General features: G+C 40.6%; 1 protein-coding gene across 1 annotated transcript in view; it reads right to left on the reverse strand.

The window, feature by feature from the left end:
• The window catches only part of ATRNL1 (attractin like 1), a 602,420-nt gene that overhangs the window by 193,828 nt on the left and 381,640 nt on the right, over nt 1-26,952 (reverse strand). Inside the window, exon 27 of the mRNA XM_038758614.1 lies at nt 811-918. Coding sequence (XP_038614542.1) covers nt 811-918 — 108 coding nt within the window. The remainder of the gene's footprint in view (nt 1-810; nt 919-26,952) is intronic.

The raw sequence follows: 26,952 nt of genomic DNA on the forward strand, positions 1-26,952 counted from the left end.
TTTGTCTCTTGCAAAAGGCAATGCTGCACAACACAAGGCCCAAATTCAATTCAGTTGAGACTGGAAGAATCAGAAAGGGAGTGTGAACTTCAAATGTGCATAGCTCCCTAACACTCCATTTCATCTTTTTGATCAACATGATGGTAAATGAAAAGTGACACGACACTGACTAAAAAGCATCAATTACTAACTCTGACTAATCACTATTAGCACCATATGAATTTTTGTCACCGTTTTCAATTTTCATTTTTTGAAACCAAGTCATGCATTATTACACAATTCAGATACTACAATGGCTTCCATATAATGATTGCTATTCCAAGTGTACTGAATTTCTGCATTTACAATGAACGAAAGTAATAACAGTCATTTGCCACAAATGAAAATATTCACTGTACTCTGACCTTATTAAAATTCCCAATGAAACCACAAAATTAAAATGCCACTCATTCAGTGTAAAGTTTGTTAATTAAGATGTATGTGAACTGTTATCCAGTGGCCTTGTGCACCGCAGGAGCTTGAGTTTCTCCTTCATACGTGTATCTTAAATGCCTTCGGCTTCTGTCAAATAAAAACTGCCGGGTGAGCAGGCTGTCACTTCAGCCTGGGCTAATAGATTCTCCAGCGGCTTTTGTCACAGCTCATGTCATACTATTAAAAGTATGTGCCTCAGAAATGGTGTAACGTTTAGCAGGGTCTTGTCAGCTCCAGATAATCGGACTCTGCTCGGTTGCAGGAGTAGATGCAGCTGAGACTGGCAATATAAATATGCAAATCACAACGGTCCCCTTTCCGCACCACTGTTCCTACCTCTAACGGGCCTCGTGGAAAGTCTGTTTGTTCAGCTCCTACTTCCAGGGCTACATCAACAGAAGCAAAAGGACGGCTGGCCATCTGCTGTCGCTCTCGGAGCAGTTGCTAGAGGGGGTTAAAATTATTTGTTTTAAAATGGTGGTTGTTTTAAAAGCATGAAAGCCCACAATATTCTGTCCTGCTTTTTCAACAAGTGGTACCCTCAGCCCTTACTCTGCCCAGAGTCACAGCCACACCAATAATGGCAGAAAGATTTTCTCCCCTTGGCATGGAGTTATCGTGACCCGTAGGTTTGCTATAAGCAATGCTTGTAAATAATTTTTCATTGCCCTCCACCCCAGAAGTCTAACAAAATGTATTCACAACATTTTGAAAACCTCAGGTGAGAGGTGTTAATTCAAGGGCTGTCTTCATCATGTTACGCTTTTTTGAACTCATAATAACCCATGCTTTTGTCTTAATGAAAGCAAAAAAACAGTCCAAATGGTTAGGATAAAAGAGTGCTGTTGAATTACATGCATAAAGACTAAACCAACACCTGCCAAGAAAAAGGTCCTGTAGGCCTTCAAATCCCTAGTCTAATATATTAAACCAGCTGGAGTTACTAGTAACAGTGTTTACAACCTCATGCAGAAAAACAGCAACCCTGTTTCAATTATTTAAAAAGAACGATTTGGAGATTGCTCTCTTTGAGGCTTCATTTCCGACAAACCCACTGATTTTCTTACCATCCTTGCTTCGTTCAATGCCTTCCACCAAAACACTCCTACACCCCAACCATCACTGCACCAAGGCAATTTGCATTTTTTCCTCTACCTGCAATTATATTTCTCATTAAGCCAGAAAATTTAAAAAAATTAAAAAAATGGATAACCGCGGCAAGATATTACAAATCTCACCACTCTGATTCTATAAAACTAATAAAAGCATTATTAAATATTTAAAGTGCAATTAAAGGCCTGTGTTCTTCCAAATAAGAACATCACACCATCTGGAAAAAGCAAAATCTTTGCATAAAATGTAATAAGAAGAAAAATATTTCATTTTCCACACAGGAACTTCTGTGTATTCAATAGCAAATCCTAAAGTACTAGCTATTGGCCTCTGAACGTATCCAGCATCCAGTATTGGGGAATATTATTCATAAAACACCCTCCGAGATAATAAAGAACATGCAAATATTTGTGATGGCTGTTTATATTTAAAACTCTTGCTTTACTGGGTGTGACAATGGAGTAAGAATGTTTTGTAACACCTTTCAAAAGTTTTGCTTCATGCACGTTTTCAGGATTTTTTTTTCTTTTCTTTGAAAAAGAATAGACCCCAGGGATAAAATAAAAATACCACGGTCATCTAAATGATCTCTAGCTAGGTTCCCATTTGTGTTCCTTAAAGAATAAATACGTTCAAACCAAAGAGAAAACATGATTGGATGATCAGGTTGCGCATTTCAATTTAAGATGAATTACAGATTTAAAAGTGTTAGTAAATTAAAAAGTCTAAGCCTTGTAGAAAGAGGAATGGTCTTCTGGTCTAGCCTGTGAACAAACAGCCATGAAAATGCAATAGAATCTGGTTATGATACTGTCTTCTACAGCCTTTGGTAAAACACTTAATTTCCTATTATCTGTCTCAGTGTTATAACTGGAGAAATAACACTTTCAATGTATGACGAAGTTCATCTTTTAACTAAATTCAATGTTTAAAAAATACTTTTCAGGATAAAACCGGCTTCATCAGTGATAAAAAAGTCTCCTTTCCTCCTCATTTCCTATTCCTTAAAACTGACAGTGATTCCAAAATAACCCCATTGTTGCCAGACATTAGGCTTTCTTGAAACAACATTTTAGGGGAGTAATATGATTACAGCCCTGGTGATAGCTTTTTTTTTTTTCAAAGGCACTTTTCTTCCACATTACAAACTGCTCAGGTAAGTTGGGAAATACTTGTTAGCCTGGGAACTGGAGGTTTGGTCTTCTTGTTGCATGAGGATAACCATTTTCTCTTTTAGTACAGAACATGTTAAATTTTCATCATTTACTCTGGTAGAAAGTCCGTATTTCATTTGAGTGGCTTTGTGCAGAGGATTATACAAAGAGCCTGGGAGACTGAAAGCTCATCTCTAGACTGTAAACTCATTAGGGGCAGTGAAGGTGTCTGCTAATTCTCTTGTCTGCTAATTCTCTTGTATTGTACTCTACAAAGCACTTAGAACAGTGTTCTGCACATAGTGAGCATTCAAGAAATACCACTGATTGACTGAATCCAACAGAATTAATAAACATGATCCCTGGCTTCAGGCTGCTTAGAAGCTAGTAGGAAAGACAGACATTAAAATGAATTACAGATAGGAAAGAGTACTACAGTTTAAAAGTGCCATTGGGGCTTGTTAGGATTTAAATGTTTAGGTGGCAGGGAAGTGCTGAAATGGGAGTTAGGGGAAATACGATGGGAAGAATAGAAATTCATTGGGAAAGGCCTCCTGGAGGAAATGTGATTTCAGGGGTGTGCAAATTGTGAAGAGAAAGGAACCCAGAACCAAGGGCTTAAAGACCATCCTCAGTGAGACAGTGGGGGAGGTTGGACAAATGCCAGGGGAAGAGAATGAGAAAGATTGGCCAGTAAGATAAGGGGAGAACCAGGGAGAGAACTCTGCTAGAAAAACCACGGCAGTGGTCTGGCAGTCTTGAAGGCTGTTAAGAGTTTGAGGAATATTAGGATGCCATTTTGGATTTGGCAATGCTGATACTGGAGAGAACTGTTTCAATGGGGTGAAACGGGTTGAAACTGGAATGTAGATCAAGAAGGGAGCTGGGGGGACGAAGAGAGGACGGGGGTGTAACAGAGTGTGTTCAAGGAGTCTGTACAGGAATGATAGGAGGGTGACCAGGCAACGGCTGGATAGTCGATGGAGTCCACAGAAGGTCTCTTTGTTAAGGATAGGGGAAGTGTGGGCAGGTTTGAAGTCAGAAGGGAAACTGAGTGAGTGTTTGAAGATGGTGGTTAGAGCGGGAAGAGGAGTGGGCACCAGAATTTTTAGAAGCCGTGAAGAAATGTATTGGAGGCTCACGTAGAGGGGGAAAGTTTCAAAAGTGGATGAGAAAGACAACTCTTAGAGACAACTGAGAAGGATAAGCAAGTAGATGTTGGAGTGGGACAGGATTTGGAGTTGAGGGGGATATTTTGGGGAGTTCACGCTTATCATTTCAATTTTGCCAACAAAGTAGTTGGCAGAGACATGAGCAGCAAGACAGGAAGGAGGGGGATTTGAGAGTCATCTGCCTAGAGGTGCAGAAGGTAGTGAGCTCCCCTAGGGAATGTAGATGAGAAGAAAAGGGGGTCCGGAACTAACACCAGAGTTAGTGGGTAGGAGGCAAAGGAAGATGTGGTGAAGGAAACTGACAACGGTTGGCAGAGGAAAGAGAAGAGTCAGTATCTAGTAGAAGGGAATTGTCTACAGAGAAAAAAGCAGCTGAGAATATATAATAATAATATAATAATATAATATAATAATAATAATAATAATAATTATAGTAATAATAATCAGTGGTATTTATTGAGGGCTTTCTGTGTGCAGAGCTTAATGTGTGTAATAATGATAATAATTGTGGTATTTGTTAAGTGCTTACTATGTGCCAAGCACCATACAAAGTGCTAGGATGGATACAAGCAAATTAGGTGGAACACAGTCCCTGTCCCATGAGGGCTCACAGTCTCAATCCCCATTTTACAGATGAGGTAACTGAGGCCCAGAAAATTGAAGAGACTTGCCCAAGGTCACACAGCAGATAAGTGGTGGAGCTGGGATTAGAGCCCATTACTTACTGACTACCAGGAATACAACAGAATTGCTAGGCACATTCCCTGACCCCAAGGAGCTTACAATGCAGAGAGATGTTATTAATAATAATAAAAATATTAGAGAGGACATTTATGGAGAGCTTGGCAACTGAAAAAAATGTGAAATAAATGGAGAACACTGGCTTGGTTATAACAACCAACATTTTGAGTAACTTTTAGAATACTATCCTTCACCTTCATTTTACATTTTCTTACCCATCATGTATTCACGAGGGCTGCATTTTACATATCAAAAATTGGAACAAATGGAAAATACAGCCCCGATTTTAGAGCTACCATGTACTACAAACAGAATTCCAATTATAGGATAAGCAATCAGTATACAACAGACAGACACTGTCTAGTCAGTATGTCTAGCCAAATATTCTCCATTAAGCAGACACATTTCTGAATCCAGACTGATCTCACCGTATGCAATCTATTTTTTTTAAAGTCCTACGCATTTGATCATGTTTTGACATTTACCTCATAGTCACTGAAGACAAACTAAGGAAACTTGGCTGACAACTGAGCCACAAACAGGATCTATGTTCCATCCTTATAAATGGGGTGAAAGCTACACCATCGTGAATGGTGATGAACTGTGGTCAACAACCCACAGTCCTTTAATCACCTCCTGAATGTGCTTGATGGATAAGATAACCAGGTGTTCCAAAAGTAATGGGGCAGGACCACAAGTGAGCATTGTATTCCTCTGTCCCTCTATCCAGTTGCTGCCCCAAAAGTCTATGGCCTTTCTGGTAGCTCTGCCAGGGTTGGAATCTGGAGGCAGAAATGAAGCCAGCCTGTTAAACGGTGAGGGATTGTATTTTCTCTGAATCCTGCCAGGTAGTAGTTATCTCTGTGGCAGAGCAGAAGGAAGTGCATCCTCAGCTGTGCAGCATATTGAGACACCAGCAGACTGCTGGCCCTGTTTCTGTGCACAGTCCTGAATCTTCCCTGTCTCCACTATTAAGTGTTGGAAGAATATTTTTTTAAAAAAAATATGGTGAGGAGCAGCATGGCATAGTGGTAAGAGCTCAGGCCCGAGAGTCAGAAGGTCATGGGTTCCAATACCATCCCTGCCACTTATCTATGTGGTCCTGGGCAAGTCACTTTACTTCTCTGTGCCTCAATTACCTCATCTGTAAAATGGGGATGGAGACTGTGAACCCTGTGCAGGACAGGGATTGTGCCCAACCCGATTTGCTTGTATCCACTCTAGTGCTTGGTACAGTGCCTGGCATGTTGTAAGCACTTAACAAATACCATAATTATTATTTGTTAAGTGCTTACTATGTGCCAGACACTGTATTAAGTGCTGGGGTAGACACAAGCTAATCAGGTCGGACACAGTCTCTTAACCACATGGGGGTCACAGTCTTAGTCCCCATTTTACAGATGAGGCAACTGAAGCACAGAGAAGTTAAGTGACTTGCCCACAGCCACAAAGCCAAGTGGCAGTGCCGGGATTAGAATCCAGGTCCCTCTGACTCCCAAGCAGGCGATGCTGCTTAGGCTGGAAAAGTCTAGGGGACTGAGGCTGGGGGCTGTTTCTGGTTAAGGATGGGAATCTTGGCCTCCATCCCATGGTATGGGGTACAGGGACAGGAATCCCAGTCAGGGACCAAAGAAGGTGGGGTCCTGTATAACTAGTCCTGGGAAGATGGGGAAGCAACTGCTGCCTCCCATTATTTCCATCTCTCTCCTTTTTGTTCCTTTCCATTTCTCTCCCATAGCTCAGCTATGGATTAATCCTCGGGGATGTAGCCTGCTATTTCTTTCTGGAGAATGGATTGGCTTTTCCTTAACTGGAGAAAACACTCTTTATCTTGCCCTCCCCAACACACAAATGACTGGTGGAAGGATGGCGATATACGGTATGTGTCAGTCTAGTTATATGAGCCAGTCTTGTGGGCACAAGTCAGGCTAGCGAGAGAGGTGCAGGTAGAGGCTGCACTTACTACAGAGGAACATCAGAGAAATATCTGGACAAACCAAGGTCCCCCCAAAGCCCCACCCCAATACACCTTGTACCACCACACCTCGAGACACACACACACACACACACACACACACATATACAAAAAATGTAAGCAGATACACAGAGCTATATATTTAGCTTCATGTTTTATCCAGCTTTATATTCCTAGCTGTGTGTCAGTGCACTACTCATATATATACAGATGGATGTTCTCTCTTGCTCTCTCTAAATTTGTGGGTCTTTGTATATTTAGATATATACAAATCTATACAAATACAGAAACGCAAATACAAAGACACAGATGTATTCACAAATTCACAAAGCATTCCTACATAGACAAGCACCTGCATCCTCATATGAAAGTACATTCACAGATATCTGCCAACAAATGACAAGAGTCAGAGATATGCTATTTGCTTAGGAAGCAGAGTCTGTAATGGAAATGATAGGGGAGGGGAGAGGTGAGAGACAAAAGACCCTTCTAACAGAATGATTAATTCCTCTGCCTGTATTGATCATAGCTCAAAATAATGGACCGGGAGTTAGAGAGGCAGCACAACCAACCTAAGCAAAGGGAATTGTGGGAGCCATGAGAGCTGCAAGATGGCTTCATCTCAGGCATTTCTACCATTGGATGTTGAGTGGCTAGAAAGTCTTGACATATGCATCACGTAATGATAATAATAATTGTGGTACTTGTTAAGGACTTACGTGCCAATCACTGTTCTAAGCACTGGGGTAGATACAAGTTAGTCTGGTTGGACATAGTCCCTGTCCCACATGGGGCTCACACTCTTAACCCCCATTTTACAGAAGAGGTAACTGAGGCCCAGAAACATTAAGTGACTTGCCTAAGGTCACACAGGAGACATGTGGCAGAGCCGGAAGTAGAACCCAGGTCCTTCTGACTTCCAGGCCCATGTTCTATCCACCTCGCCATGCTGCTTCTCATATACACTGCTAGCTTCTTGTGTGCCCGGTTCATGTCTAATAACTATTATATCGTATTTTTCCAAGCTCTTGGTACCATATTCTGCTTGCTAGGGAAGCAGCAAGGCCTAGTGGAAAAAGCATGGGCCTGGAAGCCAGAGGACCTGGTTCCAATCCTGGCTCCACCACCTGTCTGCCGTTTGACCTTGGGCAATTCACTTAACTTCTTTGTGCCTCAGTTTCCTCAATTGCAAAGTGGGGATTCAATACCTCCTATTTCAACTGTCAGCTCCATATGGGACAGCGACTGTATCCAGCCTGACAAACTTGTATCTATCCCAGGTCTTACTATTGTGCTTGACAAATAGTAAGCACTTAACAAATACCATGAAAAAGGACACAGTAAACATGAAACAAATACCACTGATTGATTGATATATGGGGAGTTTCTGGTAACCAAAATCCCATCCCCATTAGTGTGTAGCAATTGTAAACTAAAATCAAGAAAGACTGAAGTTCCTTATGCACATATGCTATTGAAAACCTATCATTCTGTGATAGTCCTGAAAATCTGAAATGAGGTGTAACATTTTTCTACATCCCCCCAGAAAATCATATATCTGATGTATCAGTTTTACAACAAATCTCAAAAATGGCAATTATTCAGAAGAATAATAAAGCCAAGAGAACAAGTTGATCATAATATATAATAGATTACTTTCAACCTGCTACAAAAATCTGTGAAGAGAGTACACAATGAAGGGATAGTGAAAGTAATATTCTAGTTCCAGTTCCATTTTTCTGATCATTCAAAATGCTTTGCAATATAAACAGTAAGTGCAGAAAATCACAAGATAAGTCTATGTTAAAATACAATAACAACCAGGTGTAATCATGTTTACTCAAATCAACTGAATTTACAGATAAACAGAGGACATGTTTATTCAATTCAATAGTATTGACTCAAATATTCTAAATATAATAGCTGAGAGTCCTTATTCAGGGTTATATTGTTTGTGTTAGTCTACCCCCAATAAAGAAATACAACTTTCATGAGCAGATTTCAGGATAAGATTTTTACAGAAAAAATGACACCATCTCTGCTCTTTTTTTCTCTTTCCTCTCCATCTTTTAGTCCCAGCTTGTTTTGCTTTTCTCTCCCTTTGAAGATCCTTGAATCATATTTTGCAACATGCCCTCAATCAATCAATCAATGGAATTTACTGACCACTTACTATGTGCAGAGCACTGTAATAAGAGCTTGGGAGAGTATCATACCAAAGAGTTGGTAGACATGTTCTCTGCCCATAACAAGCTTACAGTCTAGAGGGGAAGAAAGACATTAATATAAATAATTTAAATTTATAATGTATAATTTATAGATATGTTCATAAATGCTGTGGGATTGAGGGTGGGGCAAATACCAAAGGCCCCAGTGCCCAGACGTCGCCCTCCTGGAGGTCTCAATTGGTGAACATGTCTAAGTGGGAACAAGTCAGACTCATTTTCAATGTTGTGTACATATTTACTAAATACATCAAATTTTTTAACTGAAAAGGACAAGTTGTACCTATGTTATTATTAGCAGGAAGGAGGGTAAACAACAGGAGTTAGGCCATTATCTCTTTGTGTTAGTTTACCAAACTGATGTCAGGAGAAGAACAAGCCTGAGAGGAATATTGATGGACAGAAGAGGAGGAGTGTAACCAGAGAGGGTCAGAGTGTGGAAAGGGTGATGTACCTTAGGACACCACACCTGTAGCAGGCCCAGTGTTTTCACTATCTACTCTTCCCTGCAGTGTGGAAGGCAGGAAATGGGAAATTCCTACAGCATTTAAGGGGAACAGATAATAGATTTCAGGGGGAAGGTTGATAATGTGGTCCCTCAAAAATTCCACCACCAGTCACAGATCTCTGCCAAGATCTCCGATGTTTCCTGTCTTGGTGATGCCGCTGGTATTACATTAGGCCATGAACCAAGCACGTCAACTCTTCCCTCAAGGATGAAGAAGGTCTTCTTCAAAGCCCTTCCCAGAATTCTAGAATTTGGGGGGGGGGGGGGTTCTTCATCTTCTTCTTTAAAATTTCCACTAACCTCTGAGAAATGCAACTTTTGCATTTTCAGACACAGACCAGGTTTGCATAAATCCCACCTGGCATCTCTATCAACCCACCCATCCCTTGATGTTCCAGTCCACATTGTCACCTCTGCCCTCTGACAAAATAATCTCCCTTGACCCTTCTCACTGGTCCCTCCTGCTTCTAGCTTTGCCCCACAATAGTTAAAAATGTGGTATTTAAGTGCTTACTATGTGCCAAGCATCATACAAGATAATCATGTAGAACACACAGTCTCTTTCCCACATGAGGTTCACAGTCTAAGGGAGAGAGGGAACTGGTATTGAATCCTCAATTTACATATTAGGAAACTGAGGCACTCAGAAGTTACCCTAGGTCACACAACAGGCAAACTGGTGGAGCTGTAATTTGAACTCAAGTCCTCTGACTCTCAGGGCCACTCTCTTGCCACCAAATGGGCTTGTGCCCACATGTCGATTGTTATACCAGGAGGTACTCCTGTTTATGGAAGAACGTTCCGAATTCTTCTATCTTTTATAGCCAAATTGGTAGTGAAATCCCGAAACTCGTTTTTCTAATATAAAATTCATCTAATATTCTAATTTTAGCTGGATAATGAGTGAGATATCTAGCTTCGATATGTGACAGATGGATTCTGTGACATTTTTTCAAATAAACTGTCCCCGGATATAGTCTAAATCTTTAGTTTCAAACAAAAAACACTAAAAAAAGACCATAAATAGCTTTTTAACACAAATTCACTCTTCAGAGGCTTATCACTACCCATTAGGATCTCTGCCAGGAGAGCATATAATCTTCAAAACCACTTACTCCCTATGGTCACCTTACTGTACAATCCCACTACCAACTAAGTGTGTAAGAAAATGTGATGGATTGGGGGGATTTTTTTCAACATTAAATACTCAAGTTTTTTTTATTCTTGGAAGAGAACAATGAATATTTTCATTAAGAGGAAAGTCAAGGTGAACGAGGGTATCTCACTTGTAAACATACAGCTGTATGTTGACCCCCATCCCATCTCTATATGATCATATATTTCTGGCATTTGGCAAGCAAGACTAAGTGGCTCTTTCAGAAAAGATCACTGATTAAATTAGAAAAGCATAAGGCAGAATTGAAGTAGGCAAGAAATTCCCTCCCTACAAATTTCCACAAGTTACCCTTTGCTCCATATATAAAACAAAGCATCCTGACCATCTGATCAGGGCTCCTCATCAATTGGCTCCTTCCCATGCTGATCTCATTTCTTTGTTCACCTCGGCTCATGCTGAGGAATTGCCCTTGGCTCTCAAACTTTTGCCTTCAACCCACTGTCCACAATTTTCTTCCTGTTAGAACTCCCTCTCCTCCTGGTTTCACCCTATCACACCCTCCAGCTCAGCACTAGAACAAGCCCTCCTTCTGGATTCATTCATGGGATTGTCATCTAAATAGCCCTCTCATCATAAATATGCACTATTCATTTATTGTGCTTATGTTTATCACATGCAGGAAGATTGTAGCTGCAGCTGTGGTTATCATGGCTGTCGTGACTGCTGGAGTCTGAACCTGAAGAATGAGGAGCCAGAAATTTTGAACCTCTAGCCACGAATCCCTGTAGCTCTTATTGTATTTAATGTGGCCCTTGTATTTTATGTGGCTTTACTTTTCTAGTTTTCCTTAGTTGTCTGTTTTCAGTGTGAAGCCCCACACAGCTGATTCCTTGACCCCTCTGATCTGTAAGCTTGCTGTGGACAGGAAATGTGTCTGTTTAGTGTTATATTGTGCCCCGCCAAGTAATAAGTACAATGCACTCAATAGAAACAACTGACTAACCATTGGATTGTGGAGGCCTACTACTTGGGAGAGAGGCTTCTCAGCCCTTACACAATCCAGTTCTCCCATCAGGCTCCCTTTCAGCTAATCCAGATGAAGAAGAGTGGCAGAATGAGCCTTTGCAGTGTTTAGGATTTTGGGAAGATCGTGGTTGCAGCTATGGCTATTTTTGGGTGTTGCCAATGCTGGACACTAAAGAGTCCTTCTAAGTGGCCTGAAACTTGCTCTATTGTTCTCATTCTATTCTTGACTGTCTTTTTATATTGTTTTCATGTTTTGTTTCATCTTTCCATATCTAATTGTTGCCAACCTCCTCATCTCTAGACCGTGAGCCACTTGAGAGCCTGGGATCACATCGAATCCCGAGCATTATCCCCAATACCTAGTGTAGTGTTTTGCCCACGGCAGACACTCAATAATACTGTTGAATGAACAAATGAGTAACAGAAAAAAAACTCGGCTTCCCAAGCTAAGCATAAAATTGAAGACCTCCATGTGTTCAGTCCAATGCTTTCTAATCAGTCAAGTGGCGTGTACTGAGTGGGAGGCAAAAGTAGAGTTAAAAGGCTGACCAGAGGATGGGGATCATAGGCATGACGTTTTGTCAGGATTATGTGAATGAGCCCAACAAGCACAAGACACGCAGAACTCCTAGAAGGTGGGGGCTGCATCCCTACATAAACCTGTCGCATCCTCATCACTGACTTCAGAGCAGTCAGTCACCTCACCTTGCTACTCTCCTACTACAACGCAGCCTGCACACTTTGTTCCTCTAATGTTAACCTACTCCCTCCCTGGACCTTGATCCCGTCTGTCTAGTCCCCAACCTAGCCCATATCCTGCTTCTCGCTCTCCCTCCTCAAATCTGACAACTACTCTCTTCTCCTTCAAAGCCTTACTTGAAGGCACATATCCTCCAAGAGGCCTTCCCTAAGCCCTCTTTTCATCTTCTCCCACTCCTTTCTGTGTCATCCTAACTTGCTCCCATTATTTCATCCCCCTCCAAGCCCCACAGCACTTAAGAACATATCTGTAATTTATTTATTTATATTAATGTCTGTCTCCCCCTCTAGACCGTAAGCTCGCTGTGGGCAGGGATTGTGTCTGCTTATTGTTATATTGTATTCTCCCAAGCACTTAGCACTTTGCTCTGCACACAGTAGGCACTCAGTAAATATGAATGAATGAATGAATTGTCTTATGGCTGTTCCTCAATTCGCAAAAATATTCTAGCCAAAGTACAGAGTGAAAGGACATCTTCTGGTGGAACTGGGGTGTACCTTTGTATATTCCTATATTATCCCTAAAGAGAAAAGAACATGGGAAAATAATTTTGATTCTTCTGTGGAAGGCATGAATATCCATCATTTCTGGGATTGTATATGTGTGGGGTTGGGGGCGGTATATGTATATGTATGTGTATATACATATATGTATGTGTGTGTGCATGTGATTGTTCAAGAAACTGATATAGAGTGCCAATAAAATACCAAAACATTAGTTAAAATATCTATTTTACCTGGACCTGGGTGTGTGTTAATGAAAATATTATAACAGTAGAACCAAATGAAACAACTTAAAATTGTATAAAAAATGGTGTAAATTTCTATGAAAGGGTAACCAATAGTTTGCTTTCTCATCAAGAAAACTGTGTGCCTCATCCAGGGTTTCAAGGAGAGAAGATAGAGGCTAAAGCAATACAGAAATATCAAAATGTCATTCTGTAGACCATAGCTTCACGGGCTATAATCCTTACATCCTTAACTGGCGGACTGCAAGTAAAATTGAAAGCTGAACAGATGATCAATTTGGGCTGGCAGAGATTTTCTAAACAAGAACATGTGGAGTGAAGCTAATGCTGTGAACATAAGGCAGACGTCTCCAGGGAGAGGATTCAAAGGTTCCTGATTTGGTATGCATCTACTACATTCACCCTAGAGGAATGTTGATTGGCTACCAGAAACTCCTGCCAAGAATCAACAGTTTCTAACCAATCAACAACTGTTCTGCCAAATGATTGGGGACAGTGACTACTGGGGATCAGGAGCTGCAGTTGAAGCCAGAGACAGCCAGATAGGGAAGATGGGAGAAGGAAGGGCAGGGCAGGGGAGGGGTGCTTGGGAAAGTTCTTGCTGAGGGGATCAAGGAACTGGGCTCTGACTCTAATCGCCTCTGCACTGTCTCCCATCATTTGGCAGGGCCTGTAGACTAGATAGCCACTAACATTTGGATGCTCAAAAGTGAAATATGATAATGCCATATTCAATTAGGAGGAAACCAAAATCCAAATAAACTGTAAACGTTTACCCATGTTCACATAATTTCCAACATAGGTAAATTCATCTAAATAGATTATAGATATAAATTGGATTGTTCATCTCAAAATGAAAAACATATTGTGACAATGGGTATTTGATTAGAAAGGCTTTGGGTGATTAAATAAAATAATTCTGAAGAATGAATTTGCCACATTTCTATCAAGCCCTTAGATACAGAGGAGTGGAGTGGAAAGATATAGTGATGTCTCTGGACTGTAAGCTCGATGTGGGTGGGGAAAATGACCAACAACTCAGTTAAATTGTACTCTGTACACAGAAAGTGCTCAATAAATATGATTGATAGGTAGTATGCTTTTGAGAATAAGGGATTTGGGCAAGAGCTAAAATGGAGAGAAAAGGGTTAGGAGAGACTGAGAGAGAAGGAGAGAGCAAGAGATCAAGAGAAAGAAAATAAGTGAAAAAAGTTTCAAAAGCAGGGATGAGGATGAAAGGGGTAATAGCAAGTAGAGAGACTGGACTTAAGTGGAGGAGAGTGAGAGACAGCTCTTGTCAGACTCAAGACATTAAGGATGAAAGGACAAGGAGAAATAAGGCAGTATTAGGAGAAGAAATCTGTGATTTTGCTTAGCCATCTTGTTAGTAGAAGTAATAATGATAATAATAATTATGGCACTTGTTAAGCGCTTACTGTGTGCCAAGCACTGTTCTACGCGCTGGAATAGATACTAGTTAATCAGGTTAGACACAGTCCCTGTCCCACATGGGGCTCACAGTCTTAATCCCCATTTTACAGATGAGGTAACTGAGGCCCAGAGAAGTTAAGCGACTTCCCCCAGGTCACACAGCAGAAAAGTGGTGGAGCTGGAATTAGAACTCCAGGTCCTTCCGACTCCTCTGCCCGGGCTCTATCCAGTAAGCCACGGTCCTCAACAGTAAGTGAGGATGATGGATGTGAGACAAGGGAGGGTGAGCAGAGAGTTAGCTGACTCAGCAGTAATCACTTTTAAAGAAGCTTGTATGCATTTTCAATCTGAAACTGAGAATGTTGGGTAACTTTACATTTGAAAAATATCTAGTCACCAAGGTTCATTGGCTACATCCTTCAACACTTTGTTGTGTCTGTCTGATTGCTTGACATAAGCAAGGGAACGAATTTGCTGTGTACTCTTTAATCCAGTTTTGCAACACATACTCGAAATACAATGTATACAGCTCTTCAAAATCATAGTAACAAAAGGTCAGTTTCATAAATAACACACTGAAACTACATACCAGGTTGATGTAATTCTCTTAAATCAAAATAGAGAAGAGGAAGAGTAATGAAAAGGTCATTTTGCAAACAAATGCTGAGAACAGATGCTTACAACATGCAGCAACACAAGTATCTTGCACATATTTACTATTCTATTTATTTTGTTAATGATGTGCATTTAGCTTTAATTCTATTTGTTCTGACGACTTGACACCTGTCCACATGTTTTCTTTTGTTGTCTGTCTCCCCCTTCTAGACTGTTAGCCCATTGTTGGGTAGGGACTGTCTCTATATTTTGCCAACTTGTACTTCCCAAGCACTTAGTACAGTGCTCTGCACACAGTAAGTGCCCAATAAATACAATTGAATGAATGAATGAAGAATATTTCATATCTTCAGGTACAGAACTAGTTCTTAATTAAACCTTTACCACCTAGAATAAACTCATTGTACTGCTGAGGAATATATCAGGTGCACTAAATTTAAAGTCTAACTCTTCTTTAAATAAGAGAAAAAACAGTCTTTCTTTCCATAAACTATATGAATGGATTCTGCATCTCTGACATCCTAGCAATGCACAGTATGTTCAACTCAACCTTGAATAGTGAGACTATGAAAGCAGCTGATTACAAAAGAAATGACACATCGACTCGTGCTTGTGTGCCAGTAATTTATGACCGCAAGGTCTTGTTACAATAAAGCTCTGATCAATCCTTCAGTAGATTTTTTTTTCCCTTTAGAATTAACTAAAGAAAGATTTTTTTTCCCGGTGTTGAGAATCGATACTAAGCTCAAGGTTCAATTCTGAATCCCAACATGATAGCTTCTAAATTAGGAAATTCTAAATGTGACCCAATCCTGTTATCTTTTTCATTTAGTGAATAAAGAATTCATGTTCACATTTAAATAGTCAGGGACAATAATCGTTTTGGAAAGGTTCTTCATGAGGTACTTAAATCTTCCTGGAGGCACAAATGACCCACACCCTGCCCTTTTCCTCTCAATCAAGTGGATCTTTAAACATTCCTTTTAAGAAAACGTGATTGTTTTGCCCTAAACCAACACGGCCATTTCAGGTCAATATCATGAGTTCCTAAAAATAGCTGTTTCTATAAAGTGAACTTCTGTTACACTGCAATTTTTAAGGGTTTTACAGAAAATAACCTGAAACAAACAGAACCAATTAATAGCCACACTATTTTGTTTGTTTATTGTTTGTTTATGGCATTTTTTAAGCACTTACTATGTGCCAGGCACTGTACTAAATGCTGGGATAGATACGAGCTAGTCAGGTTGGAGACAGTCCATGGCCCACATGGGGCTCACAGCTTTAACCCCCATTTTACAGATGAGGTAACTGAGGCCCAGAGAAGTTGAGGGATTTGCTCAAGGTCACACAGTAGTCATGTGAAGTAGCTGGGATTAGAACCCAGGTCCTCTGACTCCCAGGCCCGTGCTCTTGCCAATAGACCACGCTGCTTCTCCAAACTATTTTCAGATTATTCCAACATATTCAATCATTCATTCAATCGTATTTACTGAGCACTTTCTGTATGCAGAGCACTGTACTAAGCACTTGGAAAGTATAATTCGGCAACAGATAGAGACAATCCCTACCCAACAACAGGCTCACAGTCATACATGATTTAAGGGTGTTCAAATTAGGTTGATATAGGGGTGAGTTACTCTCGATTAAAAAAAGAAGTTTTCCCTTCCAGAATTTGGTAATGGGAAAAGCCACAAAATTTGTAAGTGAAGGAAAAAAATAACCCATCATGATTACTTACACTAATAGTTGCAAATGATACCGTGAACTTTCAAGTAAAGAAATGCATGTAACCATTTGCTCAGATATTGTGTCATACAGAAAAGAAACAGTGTGTGGTTGTGGATGCCCTCATGCATTATTTTTCTGAGCACACCTCCTTAAACTTCAATTTACACTTCCCCAGATCTCAATCTGCCTGTCATTTTAAAGTTGAGACTGTTCCCTGGGTTGCTGAACCATACAACTGGTTTCCTGGAACAGTCAAGCTACTGGCCTGAATTAAGTAAGGCATTTTTCGGAGTGTGTAACATATCTAGGGAGTAGCTTATTTCCCCAGCAAGATCCAGTCCATTAATTGGGAATGAGTCTGCCTGCCCAGGATGCTACACACAGGGATGCTGGGAGACCCACCCTGGACTTCCTCTTTCCCTATGCTTGCCTCATGAAAACTAAGTACCATCAATTAGTCATTATCTCAGGTAAACAGCATGTGGAGAGGGCAATGGCATGAGGTGGGATGTGTGTACCACTGCTGACAGAACCGGGGATACATTTTCTTTCAATAGTTTCCTCTCGGCTTGTGTACAGGAAGTACATTGGTGACAGACTCTTAAGAAATGATTAGCATAAAAATTCCCTTTCCAAAGGAATTAGGGAGCAAAGGAGTTAGCTCAAAGCCCAAAAGAAAACTCTAATATATTTTTGGAGGACTGATTAAACACGTCTGTCAGCTAATAATATTTTTAATCGGAGATACAATTGAAGGAGAATGCAAGGAAAGACTGAAATAAAAGTTACCCACAGGTGGAGATCTGAGCTGTACCCAGAGGGACTGATGAACAAATAAATGGTTTCTACCACAATCTTGGAGTTAAGCCTCCAGTCTAAAGCTTCTGTTTGGAAAAGGATGGAATCGTTAACCTCGAAGGTGACTCCCTGCGTCCTTAGCCTATTTCCCCATCAGTGCTGATTAAGCAGAGACAAAAACTCACCACAGCCTTGGGTGTTCCTGCAGAAGCATGGAGTGCAAGGAGCCAGTAGGCAGGCAGGTGTGTGGCACATCATGAAATGAACCATTTCTTTTTTTTTTTTTACACCCAGGACTCATTTACAGCTGACATGACCATACCATGGCCTCTAAGAGGAACTGTAGCACCATATTTCAGAGAGCAGTTGCTCTGATACCTCCTACAGTCTATTTTCACCCAGACCAGCCTACTCATTCATGTTTTTGTCCCCTCTGCCCTACTCACCCTTTTCATCCTTTGTTTCTTTCCTGTCTCCATTATTACTGTTAATATAATTGTATTTGCTAAGTACTTTGTGTCAAGCACTGGATACAAGTTCATCGTATCAGACATAGCTCTGTCCTTCTCTAGGGCTCAAAGTCTAAATAGGAGGGGGAAACCCCATTTTACAGATGAAAAAACTGAAGCACAGAAAAGTTAAGTAACTTCCCCAAGGTCACAAAGGATGCAACTGTCAGTCCTCTGACTCCCAGTCCCATGCTCTTTCCACTAAGCCACCCTGCTCCTCCTCCCTTTTGACCCTTGCTTCAATCCAACTCACAGTTCACCCCACAATCCTCTCTGCTCCCTTCCTTTTCATCTCTTCCTTATTCTCAGTCCTTTACCAGTGACCCTTCCCTATCTTATTCCTTCTTCTCCCTCACCTCTCCACATCCAACTTTGAGTGGTGGGTTCCTTCTCTCACCCCCATTCAGCGTGGTTGCTGAAGTTGGTTGTCTAGATTTACTAAATGATCATTACAGCCAAGTCTGAAATTCACCAACTGTACAGGTGACACTTGAAATAGATAACAATTAGTTTTCCAGACAAGTATTTGATCTTTCAGACCTCATTTCAGGACTGCTTTGGCAGGCAAATGCATTCCCTATGTCATGTAGCGGTCGAAGATTAAGGAAAATTTGTAGCTTACTAGCAAATGGATTTTGGTATTTATAGACTTGTACATAAATAGAAAAAAATTACTAGCCCATACTAATTCTTTAACTGCTCCTCTTTTACTACCTCCAGGAGGCCCAATGGGAGAAAAATGTAAGAAATTGACATTCTTATATATTCACTCAGTATAAATCATCTATATACTACATAGCATGATTTATATAATATGTATATAACTACATATCATATATATCACTATCTAGATATGCATTTGTGTATATAAAGCTGGTCTTCATTTTTGAAAATTACATTACTAAAGATGAGCGCCTATACATTCAAGCAAATGTGGCTAAAATGACCAATGATTGATGAATAAGATATTACCTCTTTCTAAGATTTTTTTTAAAGTCCATGCATATTCTCTTATTTTTAACTATGGACTTAAACTAAAATAAAATGGCTAGGCCTAGTTTGCACTGGTTTCTTTAATATGAGTTTAGAAGCCATCATTCACTTATTGTTTTACATAACCTATGCCACTGATCTTTGCAAATATCCACAGCTAGAGTTTTAATGATAGCAAATTCCTGATTTAATTTACATAACACCTAGGATAACCTGCTCAATACCACTGGCTTCTGAAATCAAATTTTCATTGATGGAAACATACCTCTAAATAATAGTTGCATAAAATCTGGTACGGCCTTCCCTAAACCAACTAGAAAAGGGGAATTACCCTTTTAATGCCTAGAGAATAAAATATACTATCATTTAAAACAAGGGGGTTTCCATCCCCATTTTTCAATCTTATTATTTACTCTCCTCTGAATATTTTTAACTCTTTGGTTCTCTTTTCATTAAGGAAAAGAAAATATTTTTTCTAGGTTAGGAATAAGAGATTTTATCATCTACTGCTTAACATATTAATCAATCAACTGATCAGTCATATTTATTGAGCATCTACTACAAACCAAGCACATTACTGTGTACTTAGGGGCCAACAGAAGAATCAGTACATGTGATCCCTGCTCAAGAGATATTTTTTGTATAATTAAATACATCAGAAGTAATGCTTTCATTTGTCATTATTTTAGAAGACCTTCCTACAAAATAATAATAGTTCCTTGCATTTAGATAGCATTCGCACAACTATAATTTGATTTCATTCTAGCACTTTCCCTCAGCTAGGAAGGAGAAAACACTATTTTCATTATTGGTGCCCAACGTCTTATTTGACTATGAGACCTGGACATACTACTGAAGACACAACCAGGTTTTGTGGTAGTTTCACCGGCACCACTTTCAAACCAGAATTAATAACAAATGGGGTCAGAGGGATCCAGGCTCTAATTCTGGCTCTGCCACTTCATTCATTCATTCAATCAATTGTATTTATTGAGCGCTTACTGTGTGCAGAGCACTGTACTAAGCACTTGGGAAGTACAAATTGGCAACATATAGATACGGTCCCTACCTAACAATGGGCTCACAGTCTTGTCTGCAGGGTGACCCTGGACAAGTCATTTCACTTCTCTGGGCCTCAGTTACTTCATCTGTAAAATGGGGAGTAACACTGTGCGCCCCACATGGGATATGGACAGTGTCTGACCTGATTTGCTTGTATCTAGCCCAATGCTTAGTACAGTGCCTGGCACATAGTACATGCTTAACAAATGCAATAAAAAAAGTCAAGACAATTACCAACAGGTCCTGAAATGCAGTCAGCTCACCATCATCAAAGAAATGCTCACAGTAATAGCTACATGCATTGCTATGCGTAGACCAGGGGATAACTATGCAGCTTTTGTAAGGAGAACTGAAAGGAGGTAGATGGAAGCCTGCAGGGTAGAATAAATGATATAACGACATGCTGAAGAATAGTCTCCAAAAATGTGATGTTCTAGTGCACTTTTAGGAGACTATTGCTTTGTGACAATCAGGATGCCAAGAGGCAGGCATTAACACAAAGAGATCCTTTAACAGACGGGCCCATTAATGCAGTAAGGATCTCTCCTTAACTGTAAACAATGTGATAAGGCGTGTCATCATTTTTTCAGTCACACTCCAATATGTCGATAGGATCTCAACATCCACCAGTAGTGAAATGGAGGTCAGCTAGAAATACGTGGGAAAACCGAGGAATGGAAAAATTTAAGTGACTTGACTAAGGTCACACAGTCTGGTTCAGAACTAGGATTACAGCCAAGTGCTCTACCTCTCAGCCCAGCGCCCTTTCCCCTCAAAGCAGCCTCCTCCAAAACAGACTGTTATGACATTAGGAGGTAAAGAGGTCCTGCCTAGGAGGAGAAGGGCTGAATTTCTGGTGCATGCCCAGTAGCCACTTCTGGGAATGGTGCCTCTGCCTCTCTTCCTCCCCCCACTTGCACCCACCCAAGTGGCCACTTGTGCAGTTGGACGGGCCCTGATAATGACAATCATCATATCAATTACCACTCCATCAATGCATGTGTAGGATCTCTTAAATGGACTGAAAGGAAATGGATCTGTAAAAATATAGAAGAGCAAGTTGGCACTTTTACAATGACCCAACTGCACTTGATACTAATATTTTATATTACAAAATGTTGAAAAATAAAAGTGGTAATGGCTCTCTCTCTATATATGTAATTAAAAAAATGAGTAATAGTCCCTGCACAGACAGTGAAATCAAGGAAATATATTTAAAAAATGTTTAGTTAAATCCTTAATTGTTGATGTTACAGCTCAATAAGGAAACCATTATCCAATTCACTGTATCCTGTGGACCTTTCATTATTGGTTTATCCCTTTAATTAGGGGTCAATAAAGGATTCAAATTTAAAATTGAAATCAGAGGACCACAGAATCTAATGCGACTGAAAATATGTTTTCTGGTCAGAAATCGTCTGTTGCAATGTGAGTCGTTCTGATGATGCCATAAGATGTGGCAGTCTATCTCAAAGGCTAAAAACATTAGAATGCTGACCCTTCAAAATATACGTCTAGGAATGAGAGTGACGAAGTTTGCCATCTGGTGGCCACTGTGTCTGATCTGGGAAGTTTCAGTCTTCTGGTGTACAGACCTAAGGGTACAATTCTGAATTGGTCCTAAAAAGAGCATGTCCTTGGACTGTCATTTATTCTTAATATCGCAGTGACTGGGAATAGAAAATGCCCAACAATGAGATGGTCATATTGTAGCAGAAGGTAGAATAGGTAAATGAAGCATGACTGCAATAACAGTGGAGTAGGGGCCACCTGTATAACTTTAAAGAGTTCTAGCAGCTCTGGAAACCTCAATTGTAATTAATAAAACTGCTTAAGAATAGGAACTGTTTTTCCTATTTCTAAAATCGACTATACTTTGGAAGTCAAGATCATTAATTCTAGCAAAATGAAATTTTGTATTTCTCTGGATGAAAATGTCTTGGAAACACATAGACCTTATAAATCAAGCATGTCAAACTCATTCCTGTAGATGGGCAGCTTTTGTAGTTCTACATTCCTAGAAGGGCAGCACTTTTAAAAAGTCACAAATGAGCAATACATTCTTTGGATACTGGCAGCCTACGTGACGCTTAAATGAATAAAGGGAAATGAAATTGGTGACGAGCTATTTTTATAAATCTCCTGAGATCAGTCAAAGTCTAATACATCTCCTTTTGGTTTCGGCATAACACACATCTCAGGGGTTACTCTGAATAATTTTGACTTCGCTGTCTCAGAACTGCATTACAAGGAAGCCAACATATAATTGTAGAGAGATACAACTCTCTCCAAAAATGTGATCTCTTAACATGCTGGTGTATCAGAAATGTCTCATCTTAACCATTGGGGTTCATTTAATAGCTTTACCATCTAATTTAGCATACTCATAATATGCCATTAAATATTCTTGGTATTCAGAGCTGGCACTATTGGAAGTGTTACCCAAGTTTATCAGCACAACTAGAAACCCTACTTTTTCTGCCATATTCCTTTCTATACCAAGTAAATGGAAAAAAAATGCATCCTCTGATTAAAAACCCATCACCCTCTTTATGGGTCCGCTGCTTTGTCTCATGGGTCATTTACAGCCTTTAGCCACAAGCTCTGATTGATGTGTGCCACATTTGTATGGCCATTGCTGTTGCTCTTCAGTAGCAAATACCTACGCAGCATTACTAGATCTTCACTTAATTTGTACAGCATCTTTACTATGTTTGTGTTTACTCCACCAGCCCACCAAAGAGTTGCTGTTTGGATAACCTGCAGCCATCTATCCCTGCACATATTCTCTAACGTGAATGTCAGCGGACTAATGCTCAGCTAAGCAGTATATAATTTCTTGTGTTTTGGCTTGGGTGACCTTCTGGAGCAGAGCTGTTAGAATAAGCCATTCTGAGATGATTGTCTCAGGAACGCTTGAAGATATTCCCAGGCTCTTAAACTATAAAGGTCTTCCAAGGATTGGATGTTTATTCTAATATCAGTTTCAAAGTTTCTGTTGTATCGTTGAGTATGGATACATAAAACAGATGCCATTAGAACTGAACCTATTATGGAGAAGGACATGGTCAGTGCAATTACTTCCTGCTGGATCATCTTGAAGACTCAAACTTAACTAGTAGCTGCCAAACTCTAGATTGTAAGCTCCTTGTGGGCAGGGAATGTGTCTACCTACTCTTTTTTATGGTATTGTCCCAAGTGCTTAGTACAGTGCTCAGCACACAGTAAGTGCTCAATAAATACCATTGATTGAAACTCCAGGGCGTCTATTGATATTGCTGAAAATACAAGATATGATAAAGAAGATATGATGGCTGTTCCCTGCTGTTGTCATTTCTCCCAACATCATCAACAATGGTATTTACTGAGTGCTTACTATAGGCAGAACACTGTACTGAGCAGTTAGGAGAATACTGCAAGAGTTGGCAGACACAGCCCCTCCCCACAACAAACCCACAACGAGCTCCTGTGACTATATTTGAGTGCACAGAAACTACCCAGAAATTACCGGGGAAATCCTCAAAGAGTTCATTGCTGTCTATCACTATAACAACTGATTCAGTATCGAAGTGACCAAGAGTGTAAAACAGAGCATGCTGACATTTTGAGCTCCAGTGAGGCTATTTCAAAAAGGAGAAGGTGGATGATTTAGAGTTCATCAATTACATCACATCAAATTAGTCTCCCTCATTGGGCTTGGCTTGACAACTTTCATCTATCCTAATTTGGAACAGAAAGGACAGCCAAGAACAGGATGGTAGCAATGACACACTCAAAGGGAAGCTCTGGAGATTTACGCAGAGAGAATTATGATTTGTTTTTTACAATGAGCAGCAGTAAGATCAACATCTCAACTCTAATTAGTTTCTAAAATTTGATATGATGTGATACTCCCTTGCTTTCAAAATACAAGTGATCCAAATGTCTCCACTCTTCAGGCTCCTGATAATGAATGCCCTACTTACTTCTTAGGAGAGGAGGGTGAGTTAGGGTAAAAATTCAGGCTTCGATATTTAGTCCACAGAATTAGATGAAGCCCTGCCTCAGTGGTTAGCCTATTCCTTGCCATCCACATTTCCTTATACAGCTCCCCTTATCACTAGCCATTCAGCAAACATATGTCCTCAGCAGGTATAGTAAGGCCTCCCACTTCTAGGACAATTGCTGATCGGCATTTTGCCTGTAGCCTACTATCTTTTAGACCTTAGGCACAAACTTCACCAAATTGGATCACCTGTTTGTATAATTTATCGCACAATGCTTTAAAAATCTACCTGGTACAAGCACCGCTATTGAAAATAGCTGCTGCAAGGAAAGAGGCAAGGAGAGGGAAACCGAGGCAAAAACAGGGATGGGAAGAAGGTGGAGAAAGAGAAGAGCTGGGAAGCAGGGAAAGAACTGCAGCCCAAAGCAGGGAGGAAAAGCAAAACAATTTTCCAACTTCAATCAGCTTTAAACACCTCCACTAGAAAGGGAGTGAGAAGAGAGTAAGGATGAAGAAGGGTTATCCCGCGTAAGGAAAACCAAAAACAGAAAGATGGAGAAATGGTGAAGGGGAAAGAGAGCTGCCTATTGGAACACCAAATTGTGATTGCTTCTCTAAGAACCAGAAACGACTCAATCAACTCCTTCCTGTTAAGGTAACCGAACTCCCTTAAAGCTCTAAAACCCTTATGTAAACCCATTCCCGTCTCCTGCCCCCCATCCTCAAAATTTCCCTTTTTTGGCCGTTCATATCTCCTCACCCCAAACCTGTTGTGCCAATCCCCACCCCACCTCTGTTTTTCTATGGCTTCACCATGGCTGTGTTCCAGCGGGGACCTCACTGGTCCTGTCACTGCCACACCCCTAGCCACTTCTGTGGTTATCGGTCTTCATATTCTGGGGCCGCAAAGTCAGGGAAACCACGGCCAGGCCAAGGTCATAATAATAACAATAATAATAATAATGATGGTATTCATTAAGCACTTACTATGTGCCAAGCACTGATCTAAGCACTGGGATAGACACAAGGTAATCAGGTTGTCCCATGTGGGATTTACAGTCTTAACCTCCATTTTACAGATGAGGGAACTGAGGCATAGAGAAGTTAAGTGACTTGTCCAAGGTCACACAGCAGACAAGTAGCGGAGTTGGATTAGAACCCATGACCTTCTGACTCTCAGGCCCATGCTCTATCCACTAGGGCAAGCAGTGGAAAGACTGTCCAAGGCTCTCCCCATATCTCCCTCTACCTGCTCTCCTTTCTATCCTGGCTTGGTCCAGTCCCAGCTCTGTCTTGGAATTTCTGGAAGATGGGGATGAGCCATGGAAGTAGCCAGGATAGAACAGGAAGGTTCTCAAAAGGACCCAGAAGTGCTGGATCTGAAGAAAGAATGACTTGGTATAACAACAGATATAGAATACAGGCGATGGGAGGAATCTGACAAGATAGGAAGGTGAGTTGGGGATGGGGAGGGAGGATGGGAAAACTGAAATCCATGGAAGGAAAGGCAGATTGGGCTGGTGATTTAGGGACAGGACTACTCCACTGGTGAGTTCTCAAAAGCAAAAAATTAACAGCATTTTTTCTAAAGATTTTAAAAATTCTTGTGCTTGTATTAAGCTACCTGGTCTGGGTGGGAATGCCAAAACTGACTCTGAGAAACATGACCTAAAAGTAATTCATTTCCTAATGGCTGACTCCCACCTGGCAAAAGACACATATTACCTCACCAACACTCCTCTTAATATCCTTAAAGACTGACGTCATTTTTAAAAGTACATTGTGCCTTTTGGGAAAAGATGCCAAACACATTTTCTGTGCAAGTATTAACTTTGAGATACAATTCAAGATGCTGTCTGTGAATCACCAGTGCTCCACTAAGCTTAAGATTTAACTATCTTTCATATAACTTTTCCCTTAGGTAGCATCACTGAAATCCCATGTCCACTACCCATACCAACTATTCCAGACTTTAAACTCTGCTCTTAACCTTTCAGTGCCCCACCTCTCAACACTCTCTTCCCGATAACCCTGTCAACTACCCTGTTGAAAAAATCAAAATGATCAGGCACGAACTGCTGAAAATCCACTCCCATCATCTCCCCAGCTTCTTCTTACCCACTCACCCACATTCTTATGATTGCTGGCCATAACTCAAGAGGTGATCTCCCACCTGTCTTCAAAATCTAGCCCTTCTGCTTGTGTCTCTGACCCCATCCTTTCACACTTTATAAAAACATTTGCACCCACCCTTCTTCCCAGCCTGACCACCATCTTCCACAGCTCACTTTCTAATGCCTCCTTCCCCTCTGCTTTCAAATATATCCTGCCAAACTAAAAAAACAAAAACAAAAACCCAAAAACCGCTCTCTTGATGACTCGGAACCATTCTCCTATTGCCTCGGCACACCCTATCATTCCAAACATTCCACACTGATTGTTTAAACCCACATCTTACACTTCCTCTTCATCAAGTCCCTTTTTGACTGGTTACAATCTGACTTCTACCCTCTCTATTCCACTGAAACTACAGTCTCCATCCTAAGCCTCTTACCTCTGAGTTGCCTTTGACACAAGGGAGAAGGCTCTTCTAATAACAACAATAATGATGATAATGGTGTTTGTTAAGCACTTACTATGTGCCAGGCACTGTTCTAAACGCTGGGGCAGATAGAAAATAATAGGGTTGGACAAAGTCTTTGTCCCACATAGGGATCACAGTTTTAATCACCACTTCACAGATGAGGGAATAGAGGCCCAGAGAAGTGAAATGACTGTGTGAACCAAGGTCACACAGCAAACTTATGGCAGAGCC

This window comes from Tachyglossus aculeatus, chromosome 16 (assembly GCF_015852505.1).
Source record: "Tachyglossus aculeatus isolate mTacAcu1 chromosome 16, mTacAcu1.pri, whole genome shotgun sequence".
NCBI classification, from domain to species: domain Eukaryota; kingdom Metazoa; phylum Chordata; class Mammalia; order Monotremata; family Tachyglossidae; genus Tachyglossus; species Tachyglossus aculeatus.